The sequence below is a fragment of the Hyaloscypha bicolor genome, assembly GCF_002865645.1.
Source record: "Hyaloscypha bicolor E unplaced genomic scaffold K444scaffold_183, whole genome shotgun sequence".
In the NCBI taxonomy this organism is placed as follows: domain Eukaryota; kingdom Fungi; phylum Ascomycota; class Leotiomycetes; order Helotiales; family Hyaloscyphaceae; genus Hyaloscypha; species Hyaloscypha bicolor.
The window spans coordinates 2,912,952-2,930,514 of NW_020194685.1; the positions used below are offsets into that span (position 1 = coordinate 2,912,952).

The 17,563-nt window shown below is 37.4% G+C and overlaps 5 protein-coding genes across 5 annotated transcripts; 3 read left to right on the top strand and 2 right to left on the bottom strand.

Moving 5' to 3' along the window:
• The first annotated feature begins 2,726 nt into the window (after positions 1–2,726).
• Positions 2,727–3,356, top strand: K444DRAFT_710921 (acetyl-CoA synthetase-like protein). Its single transcript, XM_024888225.1, has 2 exons — positions 2,727–2,808; positions 2,882–3,356. The coding sequence occupies exons 1-2, from the start codon at positions 2,739–2,741 to the stop codon at positions 3,283–3,285; spliced, it is 474 nt and encodes a 157-aa protein (XP_024727654.1). The 5' UTR covers positions 2,727–2,738; the 3' UTR covers positions 3,286–3,356.
• A 2,280-nt stretch (positions 3,357–5,636) lies between these two features.
• Positions 5,637–5,996, bottom strand: K444DRAFT_638085 (uncharacterized protein; the record flags this gene model as incomplete). The annotated part of the gene is made up of 1 exon (XM_024884207.1): positions 5,637–5,996. One exon carries the CDS (start codon positions 5,994–5,996, stop codon positions 5,637–5,639), a length of 360 nt encoding a protein of 119 aa, XP_024727655.1.
• Positions 5,997–8,920: 2,924 nt separating this feature from the next.
• On the bottom strand, positions 8,921–9,722 carry K444DRAFT_622114 (uncharacterized protein; the record flags this gene model as incomplete). Its single annotated transcript, XM_024882036.1, has 3 exons — positions 9,674–9,722; positions 9,402–9,622; positions 8,921–9,348 (listed from the first exon to the last, which is right to left on the bottom strand). Coding segments are annotated over exons 1-3 (310 nt in total), but the record flags the coding sequence as incomplete, so codon positions are not given.
• Positions 9,723–10,841: 1,119 nt separating this feature from the next.
• Positions 10,842–11,971, top strand: K444DRAFT_638087 (uncharacterized protein; the record flags this gene model as incomplete). The annotated part of the gene is made up of 3 exons (XM_024884208.1): positions 10,842–10,888; positions 11,015–11,297; positions 11,354–11,971. The coding sequence occupies 3 exons, from the start codon at positions 10,842–10,844 to the stop codon at positions 11,969–11,971; spliced, it is 948 nt and encodes a 315-aa protein (XP_024727657.1).
• Positions 11,972–13,973: 2,002 nt separating this feature from the next.
• K444DRAFT_576456 (uncharacterized protein) lies at positions 13,974–15,004 on the top strand. Its single transcript, XM_024877531.1, has 2 exons — positions 13,974–14,579; positions 14,642–15,004. The coding sequence occupies exons 1-2, from the start codon at positions 14,122–14,124 to the stop codon at positions 14,778–14,780; spliced, it is 597 nt and encodes a 198-aa protein (XP_024727658.1). The 5' UTR covers positions 13,974–14,121; the 3' UTR covers positions 14,781–15,004.
• The last annotated feature ends 2,559 nt before the right edge of the window (positions 15,005–17,563 follow it).

The window sequence follows — 17,563 nt, forward strand, 5'->3', positions numbered from 1 at the left end:
GCTTATAGTAAAAAAAAATATAAAAGAAAGTAGTTATAGGGCTATTAAAATAAGAGAAGCCTAGAATAGAGCAGAAATAGTATCTAGTAGCTATATAGTAATAGTAACTAGAGAAATAGATATAATAGATATTTCTAGGGAAAAAAATATAAGATAAGAATACTAAAAAGAGCTAGAGATCTAAAATATTCCAGATATAAAAAAAGAATAAATACAGGCGGAATTCCAGAATTATAAGATTTAAATTTACTAGTATTACTATTCTAGATAAATAAAATAATAGCCTTTATATTATATTTATTATTAGTAAATTAATAGAACTTATAATATTAGATATTATTATACTAGTATTTAGCTATAGGATATATAGTATTAAGGCAGGTTTTAAGAAATAGTAATATTATTTTAAGAAATAAGAATTTAAGAATATAAAATATTTATATAATAAATAAACTTAATAATTCTATTAATATTACTTTTAAAAGTAAAAAGGAGATTTCAAAAATAATATATTTAATAATAAATAATATTTATCTTAATATATCTAGTTATTTTATAACTAGCTTATTTAACTATCTTATATTATTAGAAGTATTACTAATAAAGAACTATTTCTAGATAAAGTCCTGAATTATTAGGAATTATATAAGTATTTTTCTGGCCTATATATTATTTATATACTTTATATTTATTAGAATAACTTATTTAAGAATTCTATTTTATATAATAATAATATTATATTTACTAATTAGCTTCCCGAACTCTCCTAATATTAGTAGCTACCCTAAGGCTATATATATTCGAACTATATATTAGAGCTAGTAATAAGCTTAAATATATAATTAGTTACTATTTCTATTAGTATTTCTTATATAAATATTAGCTATATTTATACTATAAAATATAAGCTTCTAATAATATTACTCTAGTATTTTTCTTAATAGAAACTTATTAATATCTATATTAGTATATAAGTAAACTATTTATATAAAGCTATATAAGATTATATTACTTATTCTAAACTAAATAATTATTAAGAATTATATTATAAAGCTTTATATTTATAAGATAACTCTAGTATTATATCTCGTCTAGGGGCCTTATATATAGTCTAAATAGCTTACTGGCTATTATATTAGGCCTAGATCTGTTTTTTCTAATTTTATAAATATTTTATAAGTTTATAAACCTATATATCTTATTTTGGATCTATTATATATAAAGTACTAGTAAAATAATTCAGTTCTATAAATATTAGTAATTATAATTCCTGGTATAAGCTAGTTCCTAAAAATAGTTCTATATATACTAATTGGAATTAGTTATATAATCTAATATTATAATACTAGACCTAATAGCCTTAATAAAAAGTAGTATAATTATTAGTACCTAATACTTCTTTCTAATAATAGAAAGAATAAGAGGCAGATATAGGGAAACGGAATTACTTATATATTACTAATATAGCTAGCTCTTCTAAAGCTCCTATTACTAGGATTTAACTTACTAATTCTTAGTACTTTTCCTAGAAATAAAATAATTCTCTATATATATAACTAATAAATTAGCTATCTATAAGAATACAAAATATATTTTAGTAATAAAAGAAAGTTTAAAGCCTTAATTAGCCCTAAAGAAATAAGGGCAGTAGCCTATTTAAATATAAATCTAAAGATATTACTATATAACTAAATAAGTAGTCTAATTAGAAATTCTAATATATATTTAGATAATATTATATAAATAAGTATTAATATAAGTATATATCTCGATCCTAAATAATAATAGCTTATTATATCTATTAATTAACTAAATCTAGTCTAGCCCAAGTATAATATATTCTTTTTTCTTGAATTATATCTATTATATTTATAATATAATTATTTCGGGATTCAGGAATTATAATATTATATATAAGCTCTCTTTATAAATAATAAAATATATTAGTAAATAAGGCTCTAATCTTTTAAACTAGGGCAAAATAGTAAAGTATAAAAAGGCTAACTGGATTACTAGTAAACCTTATTAATAGAAGGATATATATAAATACCGCTATTTATAACCTATAATTCGCTTATTATTTAGCTTACTTTATAATATTATAAATAGTTATTTATTTACCGCTTGCCTATTTATTATAGTTATATAATAGATAAGACTAAGCTTTTTATATATATAGACGATTCTAGTAATTAAAGCTATATAGTTATAATCCTTAAGATCCTTAAGTATTTCCTTATTTATATTTCCCAGATAATATAGAATTATAATCTATATATAAAGAAAAGATATATCTGCTATTTAAGTATATATTTAAATATTTTATTCTTATAATTAGTATTTAATTATATAGATATTAATATTAATTTTCCATAAATCTTTTAATTTTATTATAATTATTTTATAGGAAATATTTATATAAGCCTATTTAATAATAGTATTATAATATAGTAAAAGATTTATAAAATATTATAGTATTTTAATATAATTAAATAAGGTATTAATAATATTAATATATTATAAGTTCAGGCTATATATTACTATTATAAAGCACTTTTAGTAATATAAGTACTAAATTACTAGAGTAATAGTGAGGCATATCCTAAAAATAGAGGGGCAGGCATGTACGGTTGTCAGAAATCAGAAAATCAGAAATCGAAAATCAGAAAATCAAATCTCGCTTCTCTGTTTTGTCGACTAGCTAGCTGTGGGCCTCAGTACGGTATCACGGTGACTTCATGAAGAAGAAGGTAGCTACTGGAGGCTACGAAATCTTGGAACGGAGTGATAGCGTTCTTAATCCGGGAGGTAAGTACGGCGTAGATGCAGAATGGAATCACACGAGATATTATCACCTGAGACGCTTGCTGAGAAAATGCAGTTGTCCGCTTCGGGTCAGCCGAGCTCTATAATGTGATCGGTCGATTCAAGTGGGATGTTCTGGACTGTATCGTCGTTGGGCGAAGGCGACCTGGAGGTTCGGATGAGGTGGTGGTAATGTTTCTGAAGCTCACACCGGATCTCACTCGTACTCCGTCTCTACTTACCTCAATCAGGAAGTCTACCGGAACAAGTCTGAGTCCGCGGCACATTCCGAAGTTTATACTCCAGGTGCGGGATATTCCCTATACTGCGAATGGAAAGAAGGTGGAGAACGCTGTCAAGGTCATCGTCAGTGGACAGAGCCTTGTTGCATCGGGAATGGTGGTTAATCCTGAATTTCTGGATGAATACCGCCAGTTTGTGGACCTGGGCGGTGCATCTAGGATGTCAGCGAAGATCTGAGCAATACCATAATGTAGAGAAATTGCCATCTGTGTCTTTCTAAAAGATGAGTCCTGGGAGAGCTAGTCATGACTACAGTACAACCCCCCCTCCCCCCCGGTTGTCAATAGGGGTATCAATTGGGGACCAGGGTATTTAGAGACCTTAAGTTAGATTTTTTTAATATAAGTATAAGCTAGTATATTGCAAGGCTTATAATATATTTATGTTCTTAACTTATAACAAAATGATTTCTTAAAATGAAAATTTAATTTAAAGAACTTTATATACTAATTAATTAAGTTCTACTTTTTGGGCCTTATAAGGCCCTATAAATTAAGAGCTTATCTCTTCGCCTGGTGAGACATTGCTACCTTAGCGGCCGCATGAATTTAGATAGCGAATTAAAGTAAGCGATTTGTATTCTGGCCTAATAGGGGATATTCGCGTGCGGCTACTAAGGTGGCAATGTCTCACCAGGCGAAGGGATAGGGCTCTCATGTCCAGTTTTAGGTACTTATTCGCTAATTTCTAGGCTTTCTTAAGCTTACCTTTAGGCTATAAAATATTTACTTTTTAACTTTTTTAATTTAAAGAAAATAATACTAATTCAAATCTTATAAAGAGTTTATATTTGAATAACCCTTAATTAGCGCTTAAAAAAAAATCAAAAAAGTTTTAAATTCTACTAATCACTTATATAAAAAAATTAATTTAAAGAGAAGCTTGATTTTTGGTGTTCTTGTCCGAACACCCCACCAGTGGCCCCCCAATCGACACTCGGGGGGAGGGGGGCGCTTTACATATTCCCGTTTGTAATAAGCTAATAAGCGAGCAAGGCGACCCTCCTCATTCTTCGCGTCTCCCAATTCTCAAGTTCTCTAACAATTTTTCAACTGTGCATGGCTTTTTCTTTCTTCCCTAGTTATCTAGAAGCAAAGAGATGGGTGACCACTCTTGTTACTAGTTGCGCAGGATGGCACTACAAGGAAAGTACGACTCCGCATAACTGTATTTTTGCACTTCTAGGGATGGGGAAAATTTGCGGTGCGGCCGCCCCCTGGAGAAAGGTGTACTTATGGGATGTGCTCATATGGATGGTTGTGGAACCGCGCCGCACCAGGCACCCCAAAGGCGCAGTACGGAGATGAGACAAAAAGCTAGATACCTTGATAACATACCAAACTCGCTTTCAGTTACGACCTGTCCCCTGAATGGTCCATACTAAAGTGGAGATGCTCGCAATACGAAGATTGCGGCATAAAGTGACGGGATTACAGGGCATTTGTACCGCAAGTCCACTTTCAGGCCACTTTCTACTACACTCACCCACTAAAGTCCCCTATATTTCCAGGCTACTCTCCTATAAGCACGCTATAAACTATAAACAAGGGGTACCACACCTTTAGAAGGCATATCCCCTGTACTTACAGGGGAATACTCGCTACAGGGTCCTATAATAGCTCTCTCACAGCGCCCGAGCGCTACGGTTGCTCCGCCAGCAACACCATAACCCTTGAAGATTTTCCACCACCTTGGAAATGTCTCACAGCCCTTGTTTTAGGGGTTCAGGCCTAGAGTTACAAGGCTTATAGCAGGCGCAGTACCTTAAGCCACACCCTGGAGTCCGCTAACACCCCTATGCGAACGTAAATGCCCTGTAATCCCGTCACTTTATGCCGCAATCTTCGTAACTGTATGCTATTAGCGGAGCCAACAAATGAAAACGGTGGTTACAAGACATCCCTATGATTTTATCGTATTTATAGAGGTAGATTTGTAAATCTGCAGTTAGAAATAGGGCCGATGATATTCACCTCGTGTAGAATTTGAGCATGCATCACTTCACTTGAATATTATAGGTCAGGCTTACGGCGATTCGCTCCATTTCCAAACCAGGATTTTGACCGTTGGAATGTTGTTAGTTTCTAGCTGCACGCTGCAGACTTCTGCAGAGTGCCTTTGGAAACCTCTCAGGCCATTATTGGAAGTAGCGCAGCATCTTTTTTAATACACATCAGCAGGTAGATGCGTTCATTCTATCAAATGAAGCATAAGTGAGGCGAAGCATAAGCTAAATTTGCCGAAACTCTATCTGCACCAAGCTCGAAAATCTCAAAGTCGCAACATAGAAAAATTTCTTCCACGAATTAAAATTTCAGTGACCTCTCCCCCTTTTAACTTAAAGCACTCTCACCGGAGACGTCTTTACTTAATCACATGCAAGATTGCCGTTTTGGTTGCTGAGGTAAGGCGCTAGAGAGTATTAACACAGTTCTCGTCACCGAAGAAACCCCCAGTCAAGAACAACTCACATGTATCAATCTCAGAATAAACGTAACTGCCCGCATTATTCCTGCAAGCGCCGCAAGTCAACCACCATTGGAACTGAGGCTGCATTTGGCAATCGCTGCAGCTAAATCCGAAGCCAGAACCGCCGAACTATTCATTCCTTTAGACGTGCTTGAAGGGTTTAGTACTTGATTACTGACATATATTTGTCCGTTATTGTTATTGAAACAATTGTTGAGTTCAAGCTGGGTGTAGTGAGGACTCCCAGCGGCGTTGTAGCAATACGCCTGCAGGATCGTAGTACCGGAGAGCAAACTGGCAGAGTAACAGGTATCATACCAGTTGGCGCGTTCTACCAGTTTTCCGGGTTCGGCAATTGCGATTGCGGCTGTCAGAGCCTGCTGGACGGCAGCAGCCATCAGAATAATAGATGACTTCATATTATCAAATAAATTGGTAGTTAATTTGATTTTGCGGGAGATGAAGATAGAAGCAATGAAAGAAATTTGTGACCAGCTGTCTGCTGGGGATCCTGTTTTATTTATATGTTTTGAACCATATGTTTTTGAGCTCCTCGCCTCCTCATTTTCGTATCCGTTCACATATTCCGCAAGCGTTTCCAGAATGAGAGACTTGTCCCGCTTCCCTCGAGTTCCCTTCTTCAGCCCTTCTCTGTAGGATTTTACTGCTTTTGGGGTAATAAGCAGCATAATGTGAACAGGGCTCTTCCAGTCCGTGCCAAAACCAACACTATGGCCATAACCGTTGTGTTCGGTCCAAAATTCATTTTGCACACTCCAGATCTACAGGCTAGTACGCACAATGAATGTATTGTGCAAGAATTTAACTTTAGTATTCAAGACCTTGCATACGAGCCCGTTAGCTTAAGCTGACGGGGAAGGGCTGTGCCACGCCTAAGGCGTCGCGATATCGGCAAAAGCTGAGCCATAGCCGCAATGATTGGCTGAGGACATTAACTGCCTAGTTGCCTAACCAATGTGACTCTGTGAGATGACCCACGCTGTCATGCCGAGACGGTCTGTGTTGGTGTTCCCATATTGCCTGTCTGAACTTTCCCCGCCTCATTCCTTCCTCTCCGCTTTCCGTCCCTTTCCGGGAAGTGGGCCGGGTAAAGGGACGGAAGGGGGACTCGCTTAGTATTCTATTCTCCCTTGCCTTTCTCTTCCTTTCCTAGCCTGCGCTACGCTCACTAAACCTTTTCCTTCCTCTTCCTTCCCTCCATCCTCATATTCCCTTCTTTGCTAAGGACCAGGAAAGCAAAGGCGAGGAGTATAAGAATACTGGCACAGGCTATGTGATCTGGGAAGCGAATTCAAAGCTAAAATAGAAAACCTACTATTAAGGGAAGAGAGGCTATGTACAGCTGTGCAGGCTAGAAATCACAAGTGGGAGGCTGTCATCTAGCCACATAAAACTCATTGGCTAGAGTCCTAGTCACATACCGGTTACAACACAGAATACTACCTCTACGGCATGACCAAAGGCTCAATGAAAAACATTTCAATGATGATCGGAGGAAATAATGTTCAATATGACAGCCCCACAGACAGAAAGTTTCCCGTGCTTATCCCAGACACTAAGGTTTCCGAAAACACGTTCCAATGCCTATTTTGGAATGTGAGCAAGGCCGTGTTCTGTTGCCGTGTCGCCGGAAAGCGAAGGACCCATAGGGCCATAGCGAAACATACCAAAAAATTGTTCCCCTCAAATCTACAAGAAAAGAAGAACATTGAAATATCTCCCTCCGGTCGGCGCCGCTGGGAGAGTTGTAAAAAGAATAAACACTAAAACCCTTCCCTCGCTTTTATTCCGTACTCCTTTATCTCCCACTCGAGCTCAATCGCCTCCGCTTTCCATTACCCCACAGCCCCTTTAACCTCTCTAATCATATCCCAAGTAACATACAGTTCCTCCTCTCCAGCCCTCCCCCAACAGCGTTTTGGAACCAAACTTCTCATAGGTAATACTAACATAACTTTACAAGTGCCCTCACTATACTTTAATATGCCTTCGCGATCGGACGGATTCAGAGTAGCGCGGCGGCCGAGTGGCCCGAGTCCCACCATCCGACAAACATAAAGACGATGAATAAAATGAAAGCGAGTGTGAAAGACGTGTTGGAAATAAGGGAGGGGTGTTTAGAACGGTATATAGATGTTAGTAGTTTGCTGCGTTGTCAACCGCTGCGGAGGAGCAAACGTATTGGTGTCCAGTGTGTCAAAGGAATACTCAAACTACTTGAGTTACTTAAGTATATACTCATTGAGTATTGAGGAGAGTATAAGTAACCCCTCTATAACTAAGCTTAAGTAGAGTAGAGTAGACTACTTAAGTAGTTTAACTACTCATCACGTGGTTTATTCTATTAAATATCTCTCTTAATATTACAAATATTATTAAATTATTCTCTTTATTGTCTTACTTTACCTTTATTATCTTTTTTATTATTTAAAATTCCTCTAATACTACTTATTATATTAGTAAAATTTAATATAATAATCACGTGTTATTTCATACATGTAACTTCTAAATAATAAGTCTAAGAGAAAAGGAATATATAGGGCTTATTTGACTTCTGCTTGCTCTTAGATAGAATATAGCCCTTTAAAGTAAGATTAAACTAATAATTGAATCGGGGGACTTGCCTAATATAATATATGCTTACACGTGACTCACTACTTAAGTTACTTAAGTATATACTTAATGAGTATTGAGTAGAGTATAAGTAGGATATATTTTGGCTGAGTAGAGTACGAGTAGGACCCACTACTCTACTCTACTCTACTCATTTGACACACTGTTGGTGTCGCGGAAAAGCGATATCGCCGGACACAGAGAGCCGAAACGCTAGGGTTCCGCTCGAACTTTCGAACTATTTGCATTCGTCGAATATTTGACGAATTAGATTGAATCGAATTATTTTTATATAGTTCGACGGTTCGATCGAATTAATTCGACTCCGATTCGACGGTTTATCGAATTTTTTCCACGTAATTTTAATATTTTCATATAAATTATTATATATACTTTCTAGTTATATTTAAGTCTATAATTCGAGTTCTTAAAAAATTTTCCCTTACAAAGCTCTTTGCTTTACTTTGCCCTAATTTTGCCCTAAAATTGAGCTTAAGCGAGAAAAGTGCTTTCATATAACAAACTTGTCTAGACTTAATTAAGATTTCTAAATAGGGGGTCCTTTACTTAAGCGAGATTTCCCAAAATCATAAGTTTAAATATAATTACTTAATTTAATCTTTAATCTTTATATATTAGTATAATATTTGTAATTAATAGACTTATAATAGCGTATTTATATTCAATTTTTAAGAGAGGATCTTTATTTTTAAAGGAGAGAGCTAAAATCTAATTTCACGTAATAAAAGTTCGATTTGATTCGAATTTCGACGAATACTCATCGAATTATGGTCGAATTTTTCCTATATAAAAATTCGATTCGACTGTCGAATTCGAATTATTTAAAAGTTCGATCCGATTCGATTCGAGCGGAGCCCTACTCGGAAACGCTATTGTATTGAGCGAGTTGAGTATGTGCGAAGTTGGATCCGTCCAATTGTAGGCACACGATTCGGACACGGTGAGATTCCAGATGCCTTGTATCCCGGAGAGATTTTGCATTGGGAAATCGAGGAACTAGGTCGATAGAGTATCTGGGAAGGCCACCAACTACATTACGGTGCAGCAAGATATAGAATCTTTCTTTCTTCGGGTAACGGCTGAGGGTTTGTTACGGTTCTTATGCAGATGCGGGGACTATGAAATAGTTTGATTAGTGGGTGGACTTTTCGAACATTTGCAGATTGTACCTGCAGCCGGCGCTTCCTTCTCTCTACATCACACTTGGGGCACCGGTCACGACCGCCAAAACTTGATGGGGACTCCCCTTTCTCTTCGCGGCACGCATATCTTTGCAACATTTTCTTGTGCATAACACATGCACCTTCTCGGTGGTATGTGTATTCCACATGTGGTGGTTCTGCTGTGCAACCATCGTGCTTGAATGGGGTTTTTATCACGACGCATGAGGCTGTATACTGCTGTCAGAAGTCGCTCAATACCGAAAGCGTTGCCCACTTACAGGGCATAATGAGAACATATCAAATAAAATAATGCCGTACGAAGTTTTGGGCGAAGCCTCGTTGTCTAAAATGTATTATTACGGGCGTATGTAATCGTAGAAACTGTTTATCCAAGCCAGATATCTTCTTGGTGGGGTGCGAGGGGGTGGGTTCCGGTGACTTATATCGTTGATTCACTCATTTTGTGGTGGCTGAGTTGAGGGTGGCTCCATTACAGTGTAATTCTAAAGATGTGGGTGTGCACGGATTTACGGCTATGGGTTGGTCAGGCCAGAGGGGCCTGGTGGGCTGAGCATGTCGGACGAAGGCAGAGGCTGAGGGTGGCACCCTTTCCCTCTCCTTGTTTTACTGAAGGTTAGTCACCCGGGGACTTTGCTGCAGCCTCGGTGCACAGCCAGCTGGCGTGCACATTCCCCCAATTTTGCGAAAAGCAACCACACGGACCGAACCTTCATCATCGTGAGACTGACATCCACTCTTAAATAATGATTTGACGGTAACACGGTAGCCATTACAAGAGACAGCTTTTATTTCCTCGAGCCCGAGCTGCTGAGAGTGAACCATCCTCACACCACCTTACTGTCCTCAAAGAGCAGGGTAGTTGACGTCACCGCCTTTTCGACTCAGAACCCGCTGAAGTACCATGTCAAGAGCCACCCCCACAATGTTACTAATGCGGAGGAGCTGAAAGGTATTGTTCATCGCCCTCTGGTTGGCGATGCAAATTCGTTGCGGCATGTGGATCGTGTATAGTACTTCCATCCTGCCCACCCCCTCGTGATTTGACCTGATCATCTCTTAAGTTACGAGATCAATTGGCCATTTGCGAGAAGCCTCCTTTGTAGGCAGTTTGTGAAGGGGGTTTTCGACGAGTGGGATTCGAAAAAGACCGAACTCCAAGAAGAATTCAGTTTGATTGACTTCCAAATGTTTCTCTTCAATGCCGATGAACGCGACGAATTAAATCGCCGGCCCGAGTTAGATTTTTCTTTTTTTTGGACCCGGATCAACCTCGGATGGAGCACTTTTAGGTGCAAAAGGTAAAATATCAAGCCGTGCTACTGATACGAATTGTCCAAGAGGGCTAACAGAGAACAGATCCTGATCGAATCCTCTACCATTTTGGATTCGACTGGATGGCTATCGTACCAAGCTCCATAGGTCAAAATGAGGAGGTATTCAAAAGGCTCCGCCTTGGGAACAAGGAAATTCCAGTAAGTTTTGCAACCGTTATAGCACTCTCGCATTAATCTGGAGCAGGACAAATGTATAGTTCGACGTAGGACGTGCATTGCAAGCATCATACAGACACAGGACACACCTAAACTTCTAGGATCTAGTCTCTGTCCCATATCATGGGAGTCAAAAACAAAATTGGTTCATAGAAGAACCTTGATCCTTTTCAATGAACTTCACGCTTCTCAAGATGGGCTTAATTTCAAGGGCTGGATCTCTCCCGAAAGGACCAACATATGGGAGGTTGTAGATGACTTCAACCTTTCTAAGGACAACGAGGTCACTACCATTGCTTTCATATACAGGCTCACAGGCACAGTGTGGCAGGAAGTGGTCCACGCATGGCGTAATGTTATAGACAAGGCTTCGGAGCACATTCGGACCTCCGTACGTCCTGGCGTAGTTCTCTGCTGTTGTCCGCTCTCAAACTAATCGCGTGGCAGGAAAAGCTCGCACTCGACAAAGGCCTCTCTATAGAGCAACTAGAAACTCTGGCACAAGATACATGGGAAGATTCACTATCCTGGTTCACCATCCGCAAACTCCTCATTGCTCATCAGAAAATGATCTCCAAATCGCAATCAGATCTCAAGGCTCTTGCTAAGCTCGTGGGTCTGACAGAAGAAAAGAACCAATTGCGGGCATGCCTTGATGAATTGAAAGAGCTGGAAACTATCGTCTCCCAAGACTTTAGCACACGCGGACAAAGTATCTCGAGTCTGGTCTACAATATAATCGGCGTACGAAATGCTCAAGCTGCACAAACATATAGTGAAAGTATGGGCCGCATCACTTGGATCTCATTCATCTTCTTTCCACTAATTGCAGTTTCGGTAAGCATCTCTGCAAACATACGGATGAGTCTTGTTGATCAATCAGCTGACGCCAGTGTTGTGTCACAGGGTCTTTTTGGCATGAATATAGATCTTTTAGCCAACAACCCATCCGTAAAATGGTACTTTATCGTCGCAGTACCTTTTTTGGCGTTGGTTTTAGGGTTAGCGTTGATTCTGAACTATGCTGCTCCTATCATGGCAAAGGTGAGGAGCAAGAAAGACTGATGAGATAATACAACTTCTTAGCCTAGTCCATATTCCGTTCCAGGACTGCGGGTACGAATGGTACGATCAGTCTCACAGATGACCAGCCATGAGAATCAGACTAGGTTTGACTCCTTTTTGCGACACTACGGCAAATCCCCTGGACAATGCACTACCGTCACGGGCTGGAAGTTCTTCAGAGTGCCTGTTCGTAGACTACACTGGGAACCTTGGAGCAATTTTGCCAGCAGGTACTGGGAGTATTGGAATGAGATCAACGAGAGGCTATCCTGAGCCGTATCGGACGACCGAATTCCCCCCAAACCGCTGCGGGATGAGCTTGTCGGTCTTATTTCAAACACATTCATCCCTTATATCCTATCTTTGACGAATTCGACTTTTACACTAAATACAATCTCGGCGGCGATGACCTTTCATTCATACAAAGTGTCAGCCTGCTTGAGTTCCAAGCATTGATATTTGCTGCGCCTTTGGTATGCCCTCCTTCCATCGCCACGTTCGCATTACACATCCTTCTAACAGATACAGCACCTCAACAATGATCAGTTAAAACTCACTCACTACAACGCAACACATTAATTAATGCACATAAATCGAGCGGAGTAGGGAGCTGCATTGAGGGTAAAAGAGATCACTAAAGTTCATTCGAAGAAAGCTCAAGGTATAAAAGCTCTGGGATATATATATATACAAAGTGTGACTAAATGAAAAGATCGCGCTATGCCTTATAAAGAGATCCTAACTGCAATTACCTCTTATTTAGGCACGACCCGTTAGTGATCTATATATTTTATCTAATTAGAAAGTTCTTTTTAAACAAATTTTATCTAATATTTGTAATTTGGAAAGCTATAATAATCTTTAATTTAAATAAGCTTAATATATATTAATATTTCAAATTACTAACTTTTTAATTATACTTATATAAACTTCTTCTTTTTACTTCCTTTAATTATATTTTCTTTATATTTAATTATTTAATTAAATGGAATTTATGAGTTTAATATAGTTTATATAATTTTAAATAGCTCGCAATGTTACAGGTGTCACGTGCGCTGCTAGTTACATGATACACACTGTATTCTTATATATACTAGAATAGTTAATAAGGCTTTTAACCTTATTATTATGCCTTTTTGGCCCGTTTACTCACTTAGTAAAGCTATTTCCCTATATGTGCGTTTATTAGTCTAAGCAACTTGTAATATGCAAGTTTATTATATATTTTATTCTAAAATATTTACTTAATACTTATATTATAAATATAAAAATACAATTCTTTAAAATATTTCTTGCCTTAATTATATTAAGTTTCTTATATTCTTTAAACCTTATTTTAATAATTAGTTTTATAATATTTAGTAAAAGTAATTATTTTAATACTAAAAATAAAGGAGCTTATTATTAATAATATATCTTGAATTATTCTTATACTTTAATTCCGAACTTTTATAAATGAGTTATATAAATATTTTCTTATAAAACATCTAATTACTAAGCTAAAGGTAATATAATAGGTCAAAGTAATTGCGGGCTTAGCTATAGTTAGATTATAATTATATTTCCTTTATATTTATATTTAAATTGAGGTTTACTTTTAATAGGGTATACTAAATATACAGATTTGTGTATTGCTATCCCTCGGTTAATAGGCTCTTTGGCGAGAATATTAGGTGAGAACCGCTGAAGGATTAAGGTTTGCAGGGTAGCTAAAACAAAGGGGTTGAGACGGAATTAATGTTTGCAGGGTAGCTAAAACAAAGAAAGGAGTTGAGACGGAATTAAGGTTCGCAGGGTAGCTAAACCAACGTACACTGGGGTTGAGATCGAATTAAGGTTTGCACAAGCATGGTGAACTAGTTTCATCTGAGGGTTAAAGGCACTGTCGCGTTTGACAGCTTGGGCTACAGTGCATGCCGCAGGCCAGAGATCGTAAGCATATAGAGTGCGCATTCTTCGCTATTTATCATTCATCAGCAGGTTCTCACATTTACGCAATTCACTTCAGCAGCTATATCACCTCGCATTCTTTCTCGTATTTGTTAGATTTCAAGACAAAGCCATTCTAAGGCCATTCTACTCGGAATACTACTAGCCGCAATCATTTTCCATACCAAACCGATATAGCACTTCTTCTACCTACGACAATTATGCAGTTCTCTACGATTCTCCCTATTGTTTTCTGTCTGGCGGCCTCCACTTTGGCCAACCCTATGGCGTTGCCCAAAAAAAACCACTGCGGGGATGGAGCTGGAGCTGGACCCGGAGCAGCAACTGGAGTCGTGTCCGCGCAGGTGAAGGCCAACGTCTCTGCCCAAATCGACAAATGGTTGGGCGACATTAAAAGTGTCAACACCTTCGTAGACGCCGTTGGCAGCGTCACTGATCCGGCAGTAATCAGCTCTATGGCTGCCACGGCCTTCGTAGCTGCCCAGAATGAGGGCGTCTCAAATACAGTTCTACAGCAAGATGTTACGCTCGATGCGTCTGGCCTGGCCGCAGCTCAGGCGCTAATAGGACAATTCAACATAATCGGCCCAGCCATCAACGATACTATCTTCAACCCGGGTAACGTCCAGAAGAACCTCGACGCGATCAACGGTGCGAGGTATAGCTATCTCATCCGGCTGTGTATCGAAAATTTATTCATGCTAACTGTTTTACCTCCAGATGTCCTCCCCCTCAAGGCAAGGACGCCATTTCCCAAGAAGGTGCTGTTCAGGCAGCAGCTGCCTTGGCTGTTGGTATTACCGTTCCTCCTCCTCAGACGCCAACCGCCTGTACCACCGTCGCCGCGGCGACAAACTGAGGATGCTGGGCTATATACTGTCTGTGACAGCTCGAGGGGAAGGAGGGTTGTGGGTGTTCGTGCTGGTAATCCTGGTCCTCGTAATCCGGGTCCTCGTAGCACCCACTGATACAAGGGAGGAATTCCCTCAAGACAATGCAATCATTAATATACCCATTATCGCCACTGTATATATTCTCTCGAGCAGCCTTTTCTTTCTCCTGTGCGGTTCTTTTTTAGCCCCGTCTTTCGTGTATTTTTCGTACCCCCTGTAAAATCATTAAGGGAGGAAGCATCAACTCCAGTTTCCGCTGCTCCTTCCTTCGAGATTGCACTCTAAACGGTGTCGAGAAGAGATTTATATTCGAGAGTTATACGTTGCGTAGATCAAAGACGTGGAGGTCGATTGTTTCCTATGCTGAAGCGTCATTCAATATCGCCTTCGCGACTTCAGGTACAGATCCTGTCAGCTGGTGACCACTTTAAACTTGAACTGAGCCTGAATATTATGGCTGGTGTACTTTTCGAAGATTTGAATTAAAATAGCTTACACTAGGTAACGAAGAAATCTAGAGCGAACAACCACCAAGCAAGTAATGTACATCCGGCTATATCGAGAAACATCAGTGTATAGTAGTCCTTAAGATATGCAGAAACTATATAAAAAAAAATCAAACTTATCTTCGTAGATGTTGATTTGGATATATTAATGCTACTACAAAATAAGAGTTGTATAATAATGTGTCTCGGAACCATGACGCAACCCTTAGGAAGGGTCTTTGATACACCATCCGAACTCCGGTTTTGGCTGCGATTTTAGCCTATTCTCTGTGTCGGCGACAGCTTTATTTCCGTCTTACTGTAGGATCGTGACCGACCCATGTTCTAGAGCCAACCAGGTTCTGGCGGCATTTCAGGGCCAAACTCGCTAACCGCTTTCGAGACGATACTGAGGCCATTAGCGGGCTAGCGGACAAATCCGAGAAGCGAAAAGTGATTTTCTGATTTTCTGATTTTCTGATTTTCGCGCCCACCCCCCACATCTCACTAAAAAAAAAAAAGTACAGCATACACGCCTTATTCTCGACTACTCCTAACCCCCCCTTAGCTTGCGTGGTCCGTAAGGCAAATCCCATGGATTATAAGGTATATCTCTATCTCTCTTACTCTCTGTATCCTCCGTACTGCCTATATTACTTGAATTATCTATATCTCCTTTGTCCCCTTTTCCTCTAGTATCCTTACCCTCCTCTGCTATAACCTCCTTCCCTATTGCCTTCTGACCTTATATTTATCTTTATACTCGCTTTCTATATCTTATAGGCGGTCGAGGCTTTAGTATAAAGGGTTTTATAGATATAGAGCGAGGCTTTCCAGACTTGGTAGGATTAGTATTAAGTTAATAGAAAGTATAGACTTTACTATTATTATTATATCTATAATTTGTATAAGTACTATTGAATTTGCCTTCTATAACTATATAGTATTTAAAAGGGCCTCTCGGTCTTTTCTTATTACTATAAGTAATATAAGCTTGAGAGGATTCGGTTCCGCAAGTATATACTAAGCTTGCTTCCAGATTTGCCTTGCCTTTCTCTAATTCCTTTAGCTTCCTGCCCTAATATAGCTCTATCTCTCTAACTTTAGCCTTATTATTAATTCGCTTTATTACTTTAGTAGTATTATTAGGTAATATAAGGAGATTAAAGTATTATTACGGAGGAAGAAAAGGAGGTCATATATAAGAAGGAGGTTAAGGAGCAGAGGGATTTATTAGTTAAATATATTAATGAGAGAGAATATTATAGACTAAGTCTAAATTATTAGAGAATATATTATAAATATTATCTTTTTACTTATTTATAGCTTTATTATCTTTTCTACTACTTTTGCTTTTACTAGAGCTATTACCTAAAGCCATATTTAATATATCTTTAATAAAGAAGAGCTTTAATAATAGTATTATATATCGGAATTAAAGTTATTTTCGGAAGAAGATTAAGGTTAAGGTTAAGGCTAAGGTTAAAGCTAGTATAGCTATATCTTTATTATTTATCTTTAGGATATAAAGATATATATTTAATATAATTATTTAAATCCGAATAAATTTATAATAAATAATACCTAAAAATAGAAATATTAGTACTTAATAGCCCTAGGTTAAGTATATTTAAATATTAAAAAAATTATAATTTTAGGTATTATAGTTATAAAAATAAAGATATAAATATTCTTTTTTTTACTAACTTATAAAAGCTAAGATATACTAATAATAATTAAACTATACTTGACCCGTATAGTTAGCTAATTTACTTTACTAATTATAAATAATTCAAGGTAATTTAAATTTCCTTAAATCTCTATATATAGCTTATTATATAAACTTCTATATTTCTATATTTAGTAATACTATAATTATAATTTTTGGATAAGAAGAATTCCCTTATTCTAATATATATAATTATATTTATTTCTTATTTTTCGAATATATAATTATTAAATTAGAGAGGCTTAAGAATTCTAAGTAATACTTTTTCCTAAGAGATATATATTCTTAATAAATAGCAAAAGTAAATATGAAATTATATAATAATATAATTACTTTATACTAGTAATTTTATTTTCTATAAAACTATAACTCTATTTTATTTTTATTCTAAAATCTCTATTCTTTTTCTATATTTTTTCGATTTTGCTATTAATACCAAGAGCTTCTGCCCTTTACTAATACCTTCTCTATTAATACCTTTATTAATACCTTTATTAATACCTCTATTAATACCAAGAGCTAGTATCTAACTACC

Coding starts and splice junctions, on each gene's coding strand:
- K444DRAFT_710921 (XM_024888225.1), top strand. CDS start 2,739: ATGAAGAAGAAGGTAGCTACTGGAGGCTACGAAATCTTGGAACGGAGT. Junction 2,809..2,881: donor TAGCGTTCTTAATCCGGGAG/GTAAGTACGGCG, acceptor GAGAAAATGCAG/TTGTCCGCTTCGGGTCAGCC.
- K444DRAFT_576456 (XM_024877531.1), top strand. CDS start 14,122: ATGCAGTTCTCTACGATTCTCCCTATTGTTTTCTGTCTGGCGGCCTCC. Junction 14,580..14,641: donor GACGCGATCAACGGTGCGAG/GTATAGCTATCT, acceptor TTTTACCTCCAG/ATGTCCTCCCCCTCAAGGCA.